Source organism: Alternaria metachromatica (genome assembly GCF_023757995.1).
Source record: "Alternaria metachromatica strain BMP 0045 chromosome Unknown scaffold_24, whole genome shotgun sequence".
Taxonomy (NCBI): domain Eukaryota; kingdom Fungi; phylum Ascomycota; class Dothideomycetes; order Pleosporales; family Pleosporaceae; genus Alternaria; species Alternaria metachromatica.
Window position 1 is genome coordinate 402,292 of NW_026055515.1, and position 18,134 is coordinate 420,425.

The 18,134-nt window shown below is 38.8% G+C and overlaps 3 protein-coding genes across 3 annotated transcripts; 2 read left to right on the plus strand and 1 right to left on the minus strand.

The window, feature by feature from the left end:
* Positions 1-10,698: 10,698 nt before the first annotated feature.
* On the plus strand, positions 10,699-11,511 carry J4E83_008464 (uncharacterized protein; the record flags this gene model as incomplete). The annotated part of the gene is made up of 1 exon (XM_049335361.1): positions 10,699-11,511. The coding sequence occupies one exon, from the start codon at positions 10,699-10,701 to the stop codon at positions 11,509-11,511; it is 813 nt and encodes a 270-aa protein (XP_049185627.1).
* A 1,292-nt stretch (positions 11,512-12,803) lies between these two features.
* On the plus strand, positions 12,804-14,627 carry J4E83_008465 (uncharacterized protein; the record flags this gene model as incomplete). Its single annotated transcript, XM_049335362.1, has 1 exon — positions 12,804-14,627. The coding sequence occupies one exon, from the start codon at positions 12,804-12,806 to the stop codon at positions 14,625-14,627; it is 1,824 nt and encodes a 607-aa protein (XP_049185628.1).
* A 109-nt stretch (positions 14,628-14,736) lies between these two features.
* On the minus strand, positions 14,737-16,786 carry J4E83_008466 (uncharacterized protein; the record flags this gene model as incomplete). Its single annotated transcript, XM_049335363.1, has 3 exons — positions 14,737-15,603; positions 15,777-16,588; positions 16,645-16,786. The coding sequence occupies 3 exons, from the start codon at positions 16,784-16,786 to the stop codon at positions 14,737-14,739; spliced, it is 1,821 nt and encodes a 606-aa protein (XP_049185629.1).
* Positions 16,787-18,134: the final 1,348 nt, after the last annotated feature.

The window sequence follows — 18,134 nt, forward strand, 5'->3', positions numbered from 1 at the left end:
GAGAGTTAAATAAAATAGAAGTAAAGATCTCTAGGTTATTAATAAGATAAAATAATTAATAGTTTAAAATATATACTAATAAACTAATCTCTATAGAAAATAAAGGTATAGAGCTAGTAATATAGTAACTAGGTTATCTACTTTTAGTAATACTATTTAGCCTTACTAGAGTTTAAGATTAAGCCTTTAACTATTATAATTTATATAGCGTCTAAGTTATAGAATAGAGTAGTAGATCTTATATAGTAAATATAGTAGAAAGTAGAAACTAGCTAGTATAATATAGAATAGTAAGATCTATATCTAGACTTTAGAAAGCGTAGTGTATATTTATTATAGGCTAAGCGCTATTAGAAACCTTATTACTAATAATATCTAGTAATAACCTTTATATAAGCTAAGCTAGAATACTATAATTAATATAACTTATACTCTCTTCTAATTATTCTATCTATAATATCTATACTTAATTATATAATAGTGTTACTAGAAAGTTACTATTATTATATATATACTTAAAGAAAGAAAAGTATATCTTAGAGATAAAGCTATTATATAGCTATACAACTAATAGCTCTCTATATAAGTACTATAATTAGTAGATAGTAAAGAGAAGTTTAAGTTATAGTGCTTAGGTAGAGAAACTAAACTTCTCTTAAATATAGGTATAACAAAGTATATACTATACTATAAGTAGAGATTATTACGCTTTATATAACTAACTAAATATAGTATACTACTATTAGTATACGTGTAGCTAAGTTCTACTAATTTTATTTAATTAATTCTACTTAGTTAAGTTATAGCTATAATTCTCTATACTTTTCTCTATAATCTAATAGACTAGTAGTACTAATAGTATTTATTTAAAAAAGATTATTATTATAAAAAAATAAACTACTCTCTTTTCTATTAAAGAAAGTCTTTATATTCTTTTCTTAAAACTATTTTAAAAGCGCTTTATTATATCTTCTTATACTCTTAAATACCTTAGATCTATTATACTCTAGAACTTTTATTAGCGTATTAAAAACTCTTATAATATCTCTATTAAAAGTATTAGCTATATATCTATACTTATCTTCTTTATCTTTAAAGCTCTAGAGGTTAATATAAGTAAGTATAGTATAGGCACTTAGAATACTATCTAAGTATCTTAGAAACTCTATCTATAGCTTATCTAGCTATCTAAAGTAGCTTATTACTCTATAGAACGCGCCTAAATAATAATATATACTTATCTAGCTTTTTAAAGTAGTCTATATACGTACTACATTATTATCTAGCTAGGCTTATAGAGTCTTTATATTACTAAGCTAGAATAGATTAAATAGAAAGTCTATTTACTTTTTTATATTAATATTATAGAAGTTAGAGCTAAACTAATTATTTCTATTTAGGTAGAAAAGAAGAAGTTTAAAAAGTTTATAGTAGTGCTTACGCTATTACTAGTTTATAGAATCTAATATATAAAGTATAAGAGATTATATAATTAAGAGTATAGCTTAGTATTTTTTAATATTAATTAGTAATATAGTCTTTATTATTATAATAGCGTAAGAAGATAAGATATACTATATTAAATTAGCTATCTAAGGTAGACTAAGCTATATATATAGATAGCTATAATAAACTATTCTAACTTATACTAGAGTAGCTCTAGCTAAGACTATAGACTATTATAATTATATATAGAGATAAAGTAGTAAGAAAGAAAGCTAAGTATATTAAATCTCTTAAAACTAATAGTAGTAAGCTCTAACTTTATAATATCTAGTATTATAATATAGTATATAGCGTCTATAACCTCTAAGTAATACTATTCTAGCTTTACTATAGTAGCTCTATATAAGATATTATACGTAATAGCTATATCTTTATAGCTTTATAAAAGAAGTATTACTAACTAGTAGCTATAGTATTCTACTAATTAAGAACTCTATAGTTATTTACTAATCTATATACTATATATAGCTCTAGCTACTCTATTCTTAACTTTTATAAACTTTTATAACCTAGTATAGATAGCTATTCTTTTTCTTAATAAGTTTAACTATATATTAGAAGTATAATTATCTAAATTACTTTTATATCTAATCTTACTCTTACTCTTCTCTTTATACCTTTTTTCTAGTACCTTTCTAGTACTTTCTAACTATCTAAGAGTAGTATTATATTCTACTTACTTATCTACTAGCTAATAGAGTATAGTATTCTAGTAGAGTATATTTTTTATTTTTTTACTAGATAAGTAAAGTTTAAGTAAAGTCTAAAGTAACTATAAAGCACTACTAGAACCTAATAAGTCTTAAGTAAATACTAGCTTCTAATAATACTAATAATTTTAATACTTATAGAACTCTAGCTTATAAATAGCCTAAAGTAGTAGTATAACACTATAGCTATTTATATACCTTTAGCGTAATAACTAGTACTATCTTCTAAGATAAGTAATATAATAACTTTATATAGACTATTAATATAGTAAAGTATACTAACTCTACTTAAATCTATAATATAGTAAACTACTATACTCTATATATTTACTTTTTATAACCTCTTAATATATATTATAATATTAAGAAAGCTCTATCTATTACTACTAGTATAAGCTTAGATACTTTAAATATTAGCTAAAGCTCTTTTAAAAGAGATAAGAAATTTATTATTATTAACTCTAGAGACTATTATATACCTAGTAATAAGTATAACCTAGTTTATAGAATATATAGTAGAGATAATCTTATTTAGAATAACTTAAACTACTACTAGAAGTTACTTTTTTATATAAACTAGTAAACCTTTAAATTAGTGTACGCTAAAGTTATTTTAAACTACTACTATAATTAGCTTCTAGCTATTCTTAGTTACTTTAATAAATAGTATAGTTAGATAACTAAATACTATAAGTCTAACTTAGATAGAGTCTTTTTACTATTATTAGAAGGTAGAGATAGAAGTAGATCTTAGATAAGGTAGTTTAGTACTTTACTAAAGTTAATAAAGCTATATTATAATCTTAATAACTACTTTTATTAGTACTCTTACTCTCTAGTATACTCTATATCTTACTAAAAACTAAATTCTCTACTACACTATATTATACGCGAAAATCTAAACCTAATATATCTTTTAAATTACTCTTTAATATACTTTTATTCTTATCTACCTTTAATAGCTCTAACTTATACTCTTAAAATAACTACTACTAGAATATTATTAGCTTCTAATTATCTTAAAGTTACTATAAAAACTATAGCTAATACTACTACAAAAGCTATATTATTATATACTAAGCGCTATTAGAAATATAAGCTTTATTACTAATAACGTTATATAAGAATCTATATATAAGCTAAGCTAGAATACTATAAATAATATAATCTATACACTTACTTCTAGCTATTCTATCTATAATACCTATACCTAACTAGGTAATATATATCTAATTTTAATATATCTACTTTGTCTACTATATATAATATAGGCTTTAACTAGCTACTACACTATCTATACTAGAGTAGAGTCTAGCTATAGTAATATTTCTTAGTAGAACCTTTAGAGCTATAGTAGAATCTTAGAGAATACTTAAAAAGATTCTTAGACTACTATTACTAAACTTATAAAAGAAAATACTAAGTAATATAGCTAAGCTAGCTACTAAAATAGAATATTATTCTTTAATAATATCTAAAGAAAAGAGGTTAGAGAATAGCTTATACTAATAAGGTAAACTTAAGAGTAAGCCTATCTTAGTAATTCTACTATAGCTAACGCCTTCTATATATCTAGTATAAGTATAATACTAAGCTAATTACTATTTCTTAGTAGAGAGTAGAGTAATTAAAGATAAAAATTAGATTATATTTAATATAGTACTATGTATATTTTTATATATTCTATTTTAAGAAAATACTTAACTTATCTTTACTTACCTCTATACACTTTAAACTTAATATAAAGTATTATTAATAGAATTAGAACTAGTCTTAGACGTAGAGCTTAATATTATAGAAATAGTTTAAATATAGTAGCTATATTACTCTATATAAGATTATAAAGTATTTTAAGGCCTATATAAGATATAAAAGAAAAGTTAGAAAATATAATATAGCTTAGATTAAAGAGTAATTAGTATATAAATATAAAAGTAAAAATAAAAAGAGAATATATAAATATCTTTTATAGCTAGATTTACTAAAAGAACTACTTTTAGATAATTACTAAATAAATAAAAGTAATATTTATTCTTTTTTTATAGTACTAAGTTATTAGTATATAAAGAGAGTAGCTTTAATAGTTTAGAATATATCTTAATAGATACTTTAGATACTAGTAGTAACTATATAAATATCTAGAGAATATAGTTCTATAAATCTCTTAAGTATATTATTATAAGTATATCTTATCTAATAGAAGTATCTTATAAAGATTATAACTAAAACTCTTTCTACTTTTAATATACTTTAAGTACTTATATCTAAGATACTTACTAAAATTATCTAGAGTACTAAAGAGACGTATATATTATACTAATAGTAGTTCTTTATTATCTAGGTAAAGAAAATATATTTTTAGCCTCTTATCTTTAAACACTAAGATCTTAGCTACTTCTAATACTTTTTTATTATAGTATAGCTAGCTCTTAATAAGTAGAGTAGTATTCTTACTTTACTTTTCTATTTAGATAGAGTTTATTTCTTTTTTTTTAATACTATAGTATAGAGTAACTATATAAATAGCTCTATTACGCTTATTTATCTTCTCTTCTATAGTAGTTTCTAAGTTTAATAGAACTAAGTTAGCTAGCTTCTTTTAAGCTAGAAGTATAATATTATAAATAAGCTCTAGATTATTCTTAGATTCTAAGCTAGTAAGCTACTACTTAATATTACGCATAAGCTATTTAAACTTCTAGCGTTTTTTAATATTTTTAAGAAGAGTGTACTATTAACACTATCTCTTTTAGTAGATTTTAGAAGTAAGCGCTTTATACTTAGAAAGTTTTATTATATTTAGAACTATACGTTTAAGTTACTCTTATTAGTTAAGTAGAGAATAGATAGAAAAGTTATTATCTATAGATATAAACTATTTCTATATAAGTTATTATAGCTAGTAATAATTAATTAAATAGCTTATAGTATAAGCTACTTATATAAGAGCTAGCTAGAGCTAGATACCTTATATAATAGCCTACGTATTAACTATAATATATTATAATAGGTAATACTTTAAGAACGTTAATATACTAGTATAGTCTATTATTAGATTCTATATAGCCTTACTAATATTATCTATATACTATATTAATTCTATATTCTATATTATACGCCTTATATAGAATAGATTAACTTACTATTCTTATTAAACGTTTTCTCTCTAGTATATCTAAGTAAATAGAGATAAGTAACTTAAGTAAACTCTATAATCTTGTCTAAAGTCTAGATCTATAGTAGTAGAGTAGAGTAAGAAAGAGGCTTATTAGAAGAGATACTCTAACTATATAAAGTTTATACTACTTTCTAAAATATAAAAATATTATCTAATATCTAATTTAGTTATAATAGTAGCTTATTATAGTCTAGTAGAATTATTAGTCTACTTAATTTCTCTAGAAAGATTAGATTATAAGCTATAAATACCTAATTATAGAAGAGTAAGCTAAGAAGAAAGATATATAAACTAAAGAAAAGCGTTTTATTATATATAATTTTAGAGAAAGAGAAAATATTTCTTAAAAAAAAGTTAGTAAGCGTATAAGTTCTAGTATAAAATAATTATATATAAGTTTTTAATACTAAGAAACTTCTTTATAAATTTAAAAGTAAACTTTAGTAGTACTTAATAAGAGCTACTCTTAGAATTCTATAGTAGTGTAACTTATATATACTAGTAGTAGAGACTAAAAAGAGTCTAGAGCTAATTTACTATAAATCTACCTAGTTATAGATAGAGCTAGGCTTATATTCTATAGCGTCTGTAAAGATATCTCTTTTTAGTTATTACTAGATTTGTTTATAGCACTTGTGCTAGATTCTTAATATATATATAAATCTTATCTTAACTAATCTTCTTTAAATTATACTTTTTTACTAGCTTTCTTAGTATCTATTAATTATATTAGATATAAATACTTATATAATACTAAATTTAGAAGAGTAGCTTTTTATATCTTATATATACTTTAGTTTATTTTTCTATCTAGTTTTATACTAGTTACTCTTTTATATACTAGATAAAAGACCTTCTAATATATCTCTAAAAAACTAGTAAACTTAGTCTCTTAACGTTTTTTACCTTTCTTTCTCTTAGAGTAAATAAGTAGCTACTTAAAGAACGCGTATAAAGTAGTAATAGATATAGTTATATAATTATAATTTTAATCTTAGTCTAGGTATACTTTTAGTATCTATACTAGAGTAAGTTTATACTTTTTAGTGTAAGCTTTAAAAAGAATAAAAAATATACTAATTCTACTAATCTTCTATATAATTAAGTAAGTAAGTACTACTATTCTTATAGTTCTCTTTTATATACTTTTATTTATTAAAATTCTCTAGTTATTAAAAGTAGTATATAAGTAGATAATTCTTATTAGATAAAAGCTATATCTTATTCTTATTACTATCTTAAATAATCTAATAGTAATTTAGCTACTAATTTTAGTAGTTTATAATACTATTTCTAGATACTAACTTACTATAAAACCTTTCTAATTATATAGGCTATAGCCTAAGTAGAAGCGTTTCTAGCTTTTCTACCTTAGCTAGCGTAGGTGTTAAATAAGTCTAAGAGCTAATTTAGTTTTCTATTAGAAATACTATAGTACGCCTATAACTTAACTTACTCTTCTAAACACTATAAGTAAATACTAATCTAATCTAAGGTTGTTCTACTAGTAGAGTATTAAAGGCTTCTTTCTTACTATCTAGAGTAATATTAATAGAGACTTTATTTTTCTTTTCTTATTTCTTTTTTATAGCTTATATTATTATTTAAACTTTAATTCTTATTATATTATTCTATTCTCTTTTTATATCTTACCTTAGATATATAGCTTTAGTTATATACTCTATCTCTACTTACTCTACCTTTTCTATATCTCTATAAATACTATATAATACGTAATAATATTTACTAGTTAAGAGTTTCTTCTATAATAGTATAGAGCTAGACACTAATTAGATAGATGTTAATAAATTTACTAATATTAATAATAAGAGTAATCTTTCTCTTATACGCTTCTTTTAGTTCTATCTACTACTTAGGTATAGAGAAAAATTAAATACTATTATAATACTAAGAAGTAGCTTAAACTATTAATATATATTATATAATAAAATAAAAAGCTTTTAAATTATTTAAGAAGCTTTACCTTATAGTTTTATATAGAGTAAGTTCTCTATAAAGATTTTTTTTTCTTTAAAAGGCTGTTATTATAATATTATAGAGTTGTAAACTTTAAGTAAGTGTTTGATTTTTCTCTGCACCTAGGTGCCGCCTGTTGTGCCTTTTTTCCTGTTCTGTATCCTACACCCACAGACTCGTGTAGCGCTAGCTACTAACCTAAGAACAGGTTTGATGACGTAGAATCTGACCAATCAGCGCCCCGCACCAACGTGCCACAGTGATATATCCTGCCCAGCACGACACAGCAAGATTATTCGTTTTCCTTATCTCTGGAACACCACATATTTGTTGTACGGAATTTTTTAAGTCTTAAGCTTTTACGACGTATACCCAAGACCGATACTGTGGGCTAAGTCAAGCTCCTAAGATCAATACTGCCATCTACACGATGGTGCCCTCAATTCCCGCAATACTGCAAACCCCTTGGCCTGAAAGACCGTCGACGAGGATTGTACAGCGTGATGAAGAGTCTCTTCGGCATGAAGCGGGGGAGACGGAGAATCGACGTGCGTTGGAGGAGTATCGGAGCCAGAAGAGCGCGCTGCAGGAGGAGAAACTGTATGTTCTCTCTACCGGCGCTTCCTTATTCTCTACCTGATCTCGGGTGTCTATTATGTGTCTATGAAAGGGGTTCCTCCGATCTGATGTTGTGTACAGTGCCGTATGTCCTCGCCTCACGCTTCGACTCTCGGATGCCAGCACTCTGTCTCTCAGGGATGGAACCTTGGATTTCACGGCGACGCTATGCTACACAATGACTCCTGAATTTGTACCTAGCCAGCCAATCGTTCTACACCTGCTTGGTCCTAAAGCTGGAGGCCCACTATCCGAGAACGCAGTGTACTGGGGCCAGTACCAGATCTTTGCTTCGCCTGAGAACCTCCCTGAACATCGCCTTCCCTTTGAATGGCGCAATGTGAGTTTACGGCGGCCAAGAGATGCAAACGGGCGGTTCATCGATTCGAGCGATAGCCATTACGCAGCGGCGCAGACTTATGTTGTCAGCGAGGCTGAGGGATGGATTGAGCTGTTTCCCGGACAAGAAGTCAGCCGGCGCGTGACGTTACAGCTTGATCAGGCTGTTGCTTGGCAACGAGGGGTCAGCTCTGGGCGGGATTATTGGTTGCGTTGGGCGCCAAGTGGAACGGTTGGTAAACCGAAGACGTTGTGGAGCTGGAAGTATGGCGGGTTGAAGGTACGTCACCGAGTTATTGTTAGGGTTGGCCATCCAATGTCGGGCAGTTGCTGACTGTTTCCACCGCGCAGGATTGGGAAGGGATCATCCTCAACAAGAAGGAGGATTCAAAATGCTGGATACCGATTCCTATCCAGTCAGAGGAAAGCGGGCTGAAGTTCAAAGTCGTTGATGGGGCCGAGTAAGATGCAGCTGACAATCATGAAACGACTTGGTTCGCTGGAGCACCCAAAATAAACGCTCAGCAGCGAATCCTTAGGAGAATCATATTCGGCCCCATTTTTTGTATTTGGCCCCCTGATTTTCCTAGTCGACCCCTCTAGGCAGAAGTATGCGTGGAAGTTTTCGAGCCTCGACTTCAGGACTACGCATACGGATCGGCGCGATGCGCAGACTTGGCGGAGAATGATGGCGAAGAAGCGTATGACAACGCAGATAGCTGGATGCTCATCGCCCTTGGAACGTACTGGGCGGACAAGTGCGGCCGCGATATTCCTTTGAGTGAGGAATAGGAGGATTGGATGTGCGCTGGCTCTTTCTATTATCAATGGGCGAGGGGATCGTTGGCTATAGCTATTAATCTCTCGAGAAACCCTGAATATAGGTTGTTTTTGTAGAACAAGAAGAGATGTGATTGTTCTATAGAAGAGGGAGGAAGCCCTGTATAAATACTACTAGGGCGACGCTAGTGCTAGCGTGGGTGAATCACGTGATAGAATCCTAACCAACAGTTTTCGAAATATTGTGCGGTTTTTGAGCTAATTAAGGAAAATGGCGCTAGATCTAGTTTGTTAGCAAATCGTAGTACAAACAGTATCCTACTACATTTGGCATCGCTAGAACGCTCTAAAGAATGCAGCGTGTGCAGGCGTTATCTAAGAATCTCTTAGCGTATCGTTTTTTCTTTAAATATAGTGACGCTGTCTAGATGCAAATGCGTGCTTAGCTTTTAATATTTTATTGTAGAGATATAGGTAATTAACAAGTCTGTAAGAGAGATGTAGTTAGAACGAGGTGCAGCGGCAGGGTCCGCGGGAAGGGCTAGCGCGGTTTTAGTGCGGGGCAATCGCCGATATGTGCACGAAACCATGCGCTAATCTCTCTACACGCCTCGCTTCCTTATCCCTCACGCTGTAAACGCTACGCCTGTCTTCTTTGGGCGATGACTGTGCCTCTTCCTTTGTTCTGGTTATTGTTGTGCGACAATAGGCACCCATCGCGATGACGTGCGACGTCCGTGCGCGAAATCGCATGTTCACCGTGTCCCCAGCACTGAGGTTCGTTTGCGCTGCATCTTTTTACTTGGTCGTTCCAAATCGTGACGAAGATGCTCAGCGCACATCGTCTCGTTCACTCTCGTCGCCATGGAGTCTAAACCACCTCTACCTGTTTCAGCGGACTCGTATGTCTCGACTCATAGCACTGCACTTGAGAGAGCTAGTTCACAGGCTTTGGTCGGCGATGAGAACCCGCTCAACTGGTCGGCACTGCGCAAATGGCCCTTGTCCATTATCGTGATCCTGATGTCCGCAACGATGGGCTACTACTCCGGTGTGCATGCTGCCTCGATCCAGGCAGTCGCAGATTTCTACGGATGTTCGGTACTCGCGTCCACGTCTGCGGTGTCGTTCTTTCTCCTCGGATTTGCTATTGGTCCTCTCTTCTTCGCACCGTTGTCTGAAATGCTGGGAAGAAACCCGATTCTCAGAGTCGCGTTTGGACTCTTCGTCATATCCAATATCGGAGACGCGTTAGCGCCTAACATCGAGACACTGTTGTTCTTCCGCTTCTTGGGAGGCCTTTTGGGAGCGCCGACAGGTACGAGAACGAATAGAGAGAGATGGCACCCATACTGTGCTAATATCCTGCAGTTACCAACACGGCAGGCTCCCTCACTGACATGTGGGCTCCACATGAGCGAGCTGTCCCACTCGCTCTTTTTACCGCAGCAAGTTTCTTAGGTTTTGTCATCGGCCCCATCTGTGGCGGACCTATTACGCAGTACGCTTCGTGGCAATGGTGAGCAACTCCCTCTCCTACGAAACTTCTCAACAATGTCTAACAATACCGTAAGGGGCTATTGGACTTCCATGATCCTCGGCGGCATAACCTACATCTGCGCCCTCCTCTTCCTCCCAGAAACGTACGCCCCACAACTGGTCCGCGCGAAGCAAATCAAAGCTGGTGGCAACCTCTCCAATGTTGACTGGAAGAAACGCGCGCGCGATAACCTGGTTCGTCCATGGGTTATGCTCTTCACCGAGCCCATCGTGTGGGCCTTGTCAACGTACATGGCATTCCTATACGGAATCATGTGTCTCGTACTCGTCGCCTATCCCATCGTCTATAAGGAATACAGAGGCTGGTCAACTGCCAAGATGAGCGTTGGATACACAGGCCTGGCAATGGGAATGGCTCTTCCAACAATCCTATCACCTCTGCTAAATCGCGCCCATACACATTTTGTGCGCAAACTAGGTCCGCAGCCTGAAGCACGCTTCCCACTGCAGATAGCTTTCACATGGCTAACACCTATTGGGCTCTTCTGGTTCGCATGGACGGCAACAGCGTCTGTACCGGCTGTCGTGCCCATTCTGGCTGGGGTTCCGCTGGGTATCGGTCTTCTGACGGCTTTTCTGGATATTGCTGCGTATCTTACCGATTGCTATGGTATATACGGGGCAAGTGCCCTTGCTGCAAATGGACTTCTGTGCCGACTCTTTGGTGCAGCATTTCCGCTCTTCTCGAAACGGTTGTATGAGAGCTTGGGTGTACCGTGGGGAACTAGTCTGTTGGCTTTCGTCGCCACGGCTATGGCGCCTATCCCGTGGATCTTCTATCGCTATGGGCCGACGATCAGAAAGAAGAGCGCATACCATCAAGCCGCCATGGGTCGTACATAGAATGCGATATGCGTTTCTTTGTGTGTTACATAGATTGAACGATGCGAATAGTCTGAGAATTGACGGACGCGACGAACAGTGATCGGTGTTGGTACATATATCTAATGTGATCCGTGCTCAAACGCGTTAATAGCTTCCAACGCGCTGCGCCCAGGCAGCTCCCCTTGCCACGACAATTGCTTCCTCAACCCAATACGCGCCCTACGCCCATCACCAAAGACATCACTTTGCTTGTCTTGGGGAAGAGATACTTCCACCGTGAAGTATCAACGTGCGCAATGTGTGGGCCTCGCTCGAGCCAGCACCGCACGACTTCAACGCGCACCCAACCTGGCTGGACGAGCTGATGCGCCTAGGTCGAGCCTGTGACGTCCAACCTCGTACCAGCCATCCCCTACAAGCTCTCTAGCTACGCTCGTCAACAAACGCATTAGCACGCAACGGCACCAACAACAAAGACGACTTCTTCGTTTCGAGCGTTTCCCTGCCATTGCCAGTGGTATCGCACCTCTTTCGAGCCTGTATCCCCGAGACCGCCGATAATACCTAGGTGGATAGACTGTCGTCCACAGAACCTATATCGCTTGCGCATCAATTTTGGTGGAGCAATATGCACGAGGGCATTCGTCATACTCGAAGGCAGGGCAGAGACACGGTACATCAGGCGTGATCAGACTGTGGGCAATGGTGACAGCCCTGGGGCCATGTCTGCACACACAACAATTGAATATGGCGGTACTTTACGTATTCCAACCAACTGATGTGCGGATGCTATGGTGCTGTCTAGGATCTAGTCTGGCTTTTGCATCTTCTACCACGGCTGTACGTTGTGGTTAGTTTTGCACCTGCCGCTGTCACCCACACGTGGAAGCAGCGGCCCACGTGCTGCCGTGGACCCTGATTTTCACGCCGTTACCGTTAACCCCGCAAACTCCTCCTCTCACGACATCTAAGACACGTAGTTCAAGTTCTAGATGCATGCTATCAGTACGCATTCTTTTTTTACTGCCAATAGTGGCCTGATTCGACGGGTAAATTAATGTAGTTTGCACGTACTACTACTGAAGCAGCGGGTCTGGGGGCCTAGGCTCCTCTTGAACGAATGGCACAAGCGCCAGGCGCGCATGAGGCTCCTGATGTTCATTTACACCTACCTAACTCTGCTAGTATACTGTAGTGCTTATCTGCTGTTCGGTCAGGGCGCAATGCTTAACCATATTATGGAGTGGTCGTATAGCCATGCGCGGCTTCACGCTTCCCATCTCTCAACATCCACCGTCTTTGCTCTAACAATGCCAGGCAGAGATCACACCGCCGAGGCCGAGACCTTCGACTTCATTCTGGTAGGAGCAGGATCAGCAGCATGCTTGATCGCGTCACGTCTCTCGCAGCGGCTACCCGATCGCCGAATCCTCGTTCTGGAAGCCGGGGAACATGTTCGCGACGACGCCATAGTCCAAACGCCCGGTCTATCGGCAAAACTGATGTCATCTGAGTACGACTGGCAATACATTTCCGTGCCGGAGCCAGGTCTGAACAACAGGAGAGTGAAGCATCCGAGAGGGAAGTTGGTGGGGGGAACCAGTGCGATCAATAGTCATAGTGTGGTGTTCCCTAATCACGAATGGCAAGACCGTATCGCGAATGAGCTCTTATCAGATCCGGGGAAAGAAGAGTGGAGTGCAAAGAGCATGGGAGATTGCTACAGCCGATGGCAGGCAGAACACCCCGAACCCAAACTTGACGATGGTATAAAGACATCATACCCGCGTACCATGGACTATCTCCAATCTCGCTGGACGGAAGCCTTTGAGGAGCTAGGTCATCCGACGGGCACTACAGGATTTGCCGAGAGCAATGCTGGCGCAGTCACTGTCACCAATGCGATCGACTCATCAAAAGGCGAGCGAAGCCACGCAGGCCAAGCATTCCTAGAGCCCGCCTTGAAACGGGGCAATGTGACAATAAGAACCGGCATAAAGGTCGACAAGATTGCTTTTGACGAGGCGTTGACCGCCGAAGGGAAGCTTAATGCCACGGGCGTTCACTTCACACACGAAGGCGAGGAGTATCTGATCGATGGTCGAGAGATTATCCTCTGCGCAGGCGTATTCGAGTCTCCCGCGCTATTGGAACGATCAGGTATTGGATCCAAAGACGTCCTCGCGGCCGCGAATGTCCCACTCTTATACGAGCTGCCAGGCGTCGGCGAGAACTTGCAGGATCATCTGAACTGCGGTCTGTCCATCGAAGCTGGAGACGACACTCCAACTCGTGACGACGGACTACGAGACCCTATGGTGCAAAGGGCGGCATTAGAAGAGTACGGGAAAAGTCGCACGGGTCGACTGGCTGAAGGAGGAGCGTACAGTTTCGCTTTCACGCCACTGCAGTTACTAGAAACTCACTCAGAGACGGAGGAACTGGTTGCAATGGTCAAGCATTCGGTGGAAGCAGAGAGCAACCCCAGCCTCAAAGCCCAGTACTCCGTCATCCAAAAGGCCGTCGAGAGCCCTAGCGAAGCAACAGCCACGACCTTCATGCTGCGTTCACAGCGTCACAGAGACCTCGAATCGATGCCTCCAAACACGCCATCTGTGGTCGATGGCAACTACATCACCATTGTTGCCATGTTGGCGCATCCATTCTCGCGCGGAAACTGTCATATCTCCTCCGATCCTTCGCTCAAGCCAGAGATCAAGTTTAACTACCTATCGCATCCTCTTGACGTGGAGATCTTCGCTCGCCACCTCCGTCTCATTGAGAGGCTCTTCCAAAAGCCTGTCTTTACTGCTATGGCAAAACCAAATGGAAGACGATTGCCTCGAAGCTTTCCCCACCCAGTGACGTCGCTTGAAGATGCGAAAGGGATCCTTCCTATCAATTCGGCAACGAACTACCATCCTTCTAGCACTTGCTCGATGATGAGAGAGGACCTAGGGGGCGTTGTTGACGAACGACTGAGAGTATACGGAACGAAGAATGTGAGGGTTTGCGACGCTAGTGTTTTGCCGATTATACCACGAGGGAACATCTTGACCGCTGTCTATGCTTTCGCGGAGAAGGCGGTTGAGATTATCTGTGCGGAAGCGAAATCGGGCTTTATCAAACCCTAAAGACGATCGATCCTGAGTCGAACATCGGGTCTCTTGACGAGTGTAGTTTGAAAGCTCATTGTAAGACATGAGTAAATGCATTTTCGGTCACGTATCAGCTATTCTTATCCTAGGCCCTCTTCTTGATGATATCCGCCGCCTTCTCCGCAATCGCGTACATAGTGGCCTGTAGATGCGTCGCAGGAATCATCGGAATGATACTTGCGTCCACAACACTCAATCCCTTGACTCCATACACCAGCAATTCATCACTTACACAACCACCAAGCTCTTCAGGCATCATACTGCACCCACCACTGGGATGCGCGAATGTGGGTTGTAGTGAGCCCGAGGCAACACCGCCCTGGATGATCTCCTCATCGGTTTGGTACTGAGGGCCAGGAGCTGTCTCCACAGGGTTATATTGCGCAAGTTCCTTGGACGCCCAGTGTGCGCGGTTGTATCGTGTAAGGGCTACCATAACATCCGCATCAACAGGGTTCTGGAACGTGTTCCATTGGACAATCGGATAGGCGGCAGGATGTGTATTGTTGAGTGTGATAGTGCCTCGTGAGAAGGGCTTGTTGTTCGCGATACCAGAGAAACCCCATGGCTGGATGACAAGTTCGCCTACAGCGGCGTCAGTGCCGGAGAACTGCTTCGCAAGGATGTCGCGCTGCTTCTTGAAACCGGCGAGAAGCTTCTTGTCCTTTGCGTAGCGTCCCGGGAGGAAGTTGGAAGCTACTTGAGATCGTATCTTGGCAACAGTCTTCTTGAACGAGGAATCGAAGTGTTGTAGTGCAATGAAGACGAGACCGTTGGCTTTGCCAACAGAGTATGGGCCGGTGCGCGACTTCAAGTACTGATCGTAAGCTGTTTGGTTGAAGGATGAATCTGTGCCGAGGGCGTTCATGTTCTCTGGATTCAGGTTTTGAAGGTCAAAGTTCATGTAGTTGGCGATGTGGTCTTGGAAATTTGAACCCACGGCTGGGAGATCCTAGGAAATGTCAGCACAGGTCTCAGGATCATCACCACCATCCTTACACCTCATACAAGGAGAATTCTGAACAGGTCTGCAGCCTACATCAACATGGAAACCTGCAAAGTAGGTGTCCTAACGTCGATGTAGGCTCCAGCCCTGTTCAAATTTTTCGAGGTTGACGTGCTTACCTTCTTAACGGTGACACCGGCAGCTTTCAGAACGTCCTTTGGGCCAATGCCAGAGTACATGAGCAAGTGTGGTGTAAACACGCCACCAGCAGCAAGAATGACTTCTTTTGCGGCAGTGGCTTCGACTTGCTTGTTGGTGTCTTTTGGAGTATACTTGACGCCCGTGGCGGTTAAGGCGCCTACTCTGTTCTTTGAGAACATAATCTCATCGACATGAGCGTTTGTTAAAAGTTTCAGGTTCTTCCTCGACACAATGGGATCGTAGTACGCAGTGCGCGATGTACTACGCATATCAGTCGCCTTGTTGATTGAGTTCGGTGACCAGTAGTGACCGACAGGCTCTGCAAAGCCCTCCTGTGGGTGCGGAATGTCGACATCATCCCAGGAGTGATAGATAGTCTTCATATCGGGGAATTGGTAGTCCGGTATCGACACCTTCAGCGGGCCATTTCCGTAAGCCTTGGCATCATAGGTGATACCAAAAGCCTTGGTTGTCTTCTTCGAAGGCGCATCGAAGTCGTTGCTCTTCATGAAGTATGGTTTCAGCCCCTTCCAATCCCATCCTTTGTTTCCGAGCTGGCCCCACGCGTCATAGTCTGCATCAGCACCTCTGTCAAACTGCATTCCGTTCACATAGGACCCGCCGCCGACGACGTTGCCGACTGTTACTAGGAAAGTTTGGTTGCCAAGATTGGGAACGGGTGCGCTGTAGATGTCGTACATAGCAGCAAGGTTGAGGCCGCCCGAGTTGCCGGGAATGCTGGATAGGGTGCCATTGTCGAGAGCGCCGTTTTCGATAACCAGGACCGCCTCTGTAAACAATTGTCAGCTCATTGCTCGAAGCACCTCTTCACCTTTCGGTACTCACTCTTGGGATCTTCGCTTAGTCTGTTCGCAACGACCAAGCCCGTGGTGCCTCCTCCAACAATGACATAGTCGTATGTGGTTTGGGCTGATGCCACTGCTAACACCGCAGCGCCAAAGAACGAAGGAGCGATGAATGAAAGCATGTCTGACTACGTATGAGGTAAACGAGAATTACCACAAAGATAAATTTGCTTGCTGACCCGTACGGATCACGGCTGGCTGCGAAGCTGAAGGATTGACGGCGTGCGGAAGAAACCATGAAGCCTTCCTGGGAACGATTTATAGGCCCTCATCGCAACGCTGCCAAGAGATCGTCATGCGTGGTACGGTCTGTACATGTAGACCCCTGGCTTCCATCGATATTCGGACGCATGTGCATCTGCCGGTCTTACTGTGGGTTCTCATGGATGGCTAAGGACCTGCGCCTTCGAGCGATGGATCGTGGCAAAAGGCCGGGTCAACACATGGCGGCCCCAGGGGTGTCAAACATCGGAGGGAATACGCCGGAAAAAAAACTTGACATGTAATCGAAAAGGCGGCGCATTGCTAGTCATGAAGATCAATGCCATGAGAACGGGACGTAGTGCCAACCCCGTGGAAATAACCTTGGAAAGGGTACGCGGGGTGCCTGTCAGGCCCGTTCCCACGCGCGACCGGCAACGGAAGCTACGAAACGGTCCGCCTCGTGGAGTCGCGATGTTGCGACTATGTGCTCAATCAATAGTAAGAGCTATATGTATCGTATTCTCTTCCACAAGAGCCTTCCTTCGCAGCTGCATCGCCAGAATGCTGCGTGTTCTCCACGTGCCAGTCAGGGACACGGGGAGTTCTCTGCACGCTCAATCGGGTATAGCGCATCTGACATCCCACCCCTGCGGAGCCAAATGCCGTCCCAGAACTCCAACCGAGCCGCCTCGCCAGGAGCGGGACGCAGACCCGCGTCGATACCCTATGGCACTGCCTGCCTGACATACTCACGTCCATAAGTTCCTGTACCATTGAGAGAAATGCATGTCGCTTTCAGGTGTTCATGTCACACTCAGAACGCAATTAGTTCATACAAAGTGTGCGCAACCTAAAAGCGATATCTTGCTAAACCTTATGTTCTTGTTTGCGCGCTTGTCTTGTAATAATCTAATTATAATAACTTTAATAGTACTTTAGGTAGTTAAGTATATAATAACTATAATTTACTAATAACTAATTTTAAGCTAGTATATCTTTATATATATTTATAGTATAGTAATAAGTCTTTAAAATAACTTTATAATAGTAGAACTATAGTTAAAGTTTAAGTATATAAAGTACTATTACTACTTATCTAAGTTATATTATAATAACTTTATTTAAACTCTTTACTAATATAGCTATAAAATACTATAATAGTATAGAACTTAGCTATAACTAACTACGCTAGTTACTAAAAGTAAAATTTTTACTAAACTTTTAATTACTAAAAGTATAAAAAATAATCTAAAAAGTCTAGAAACT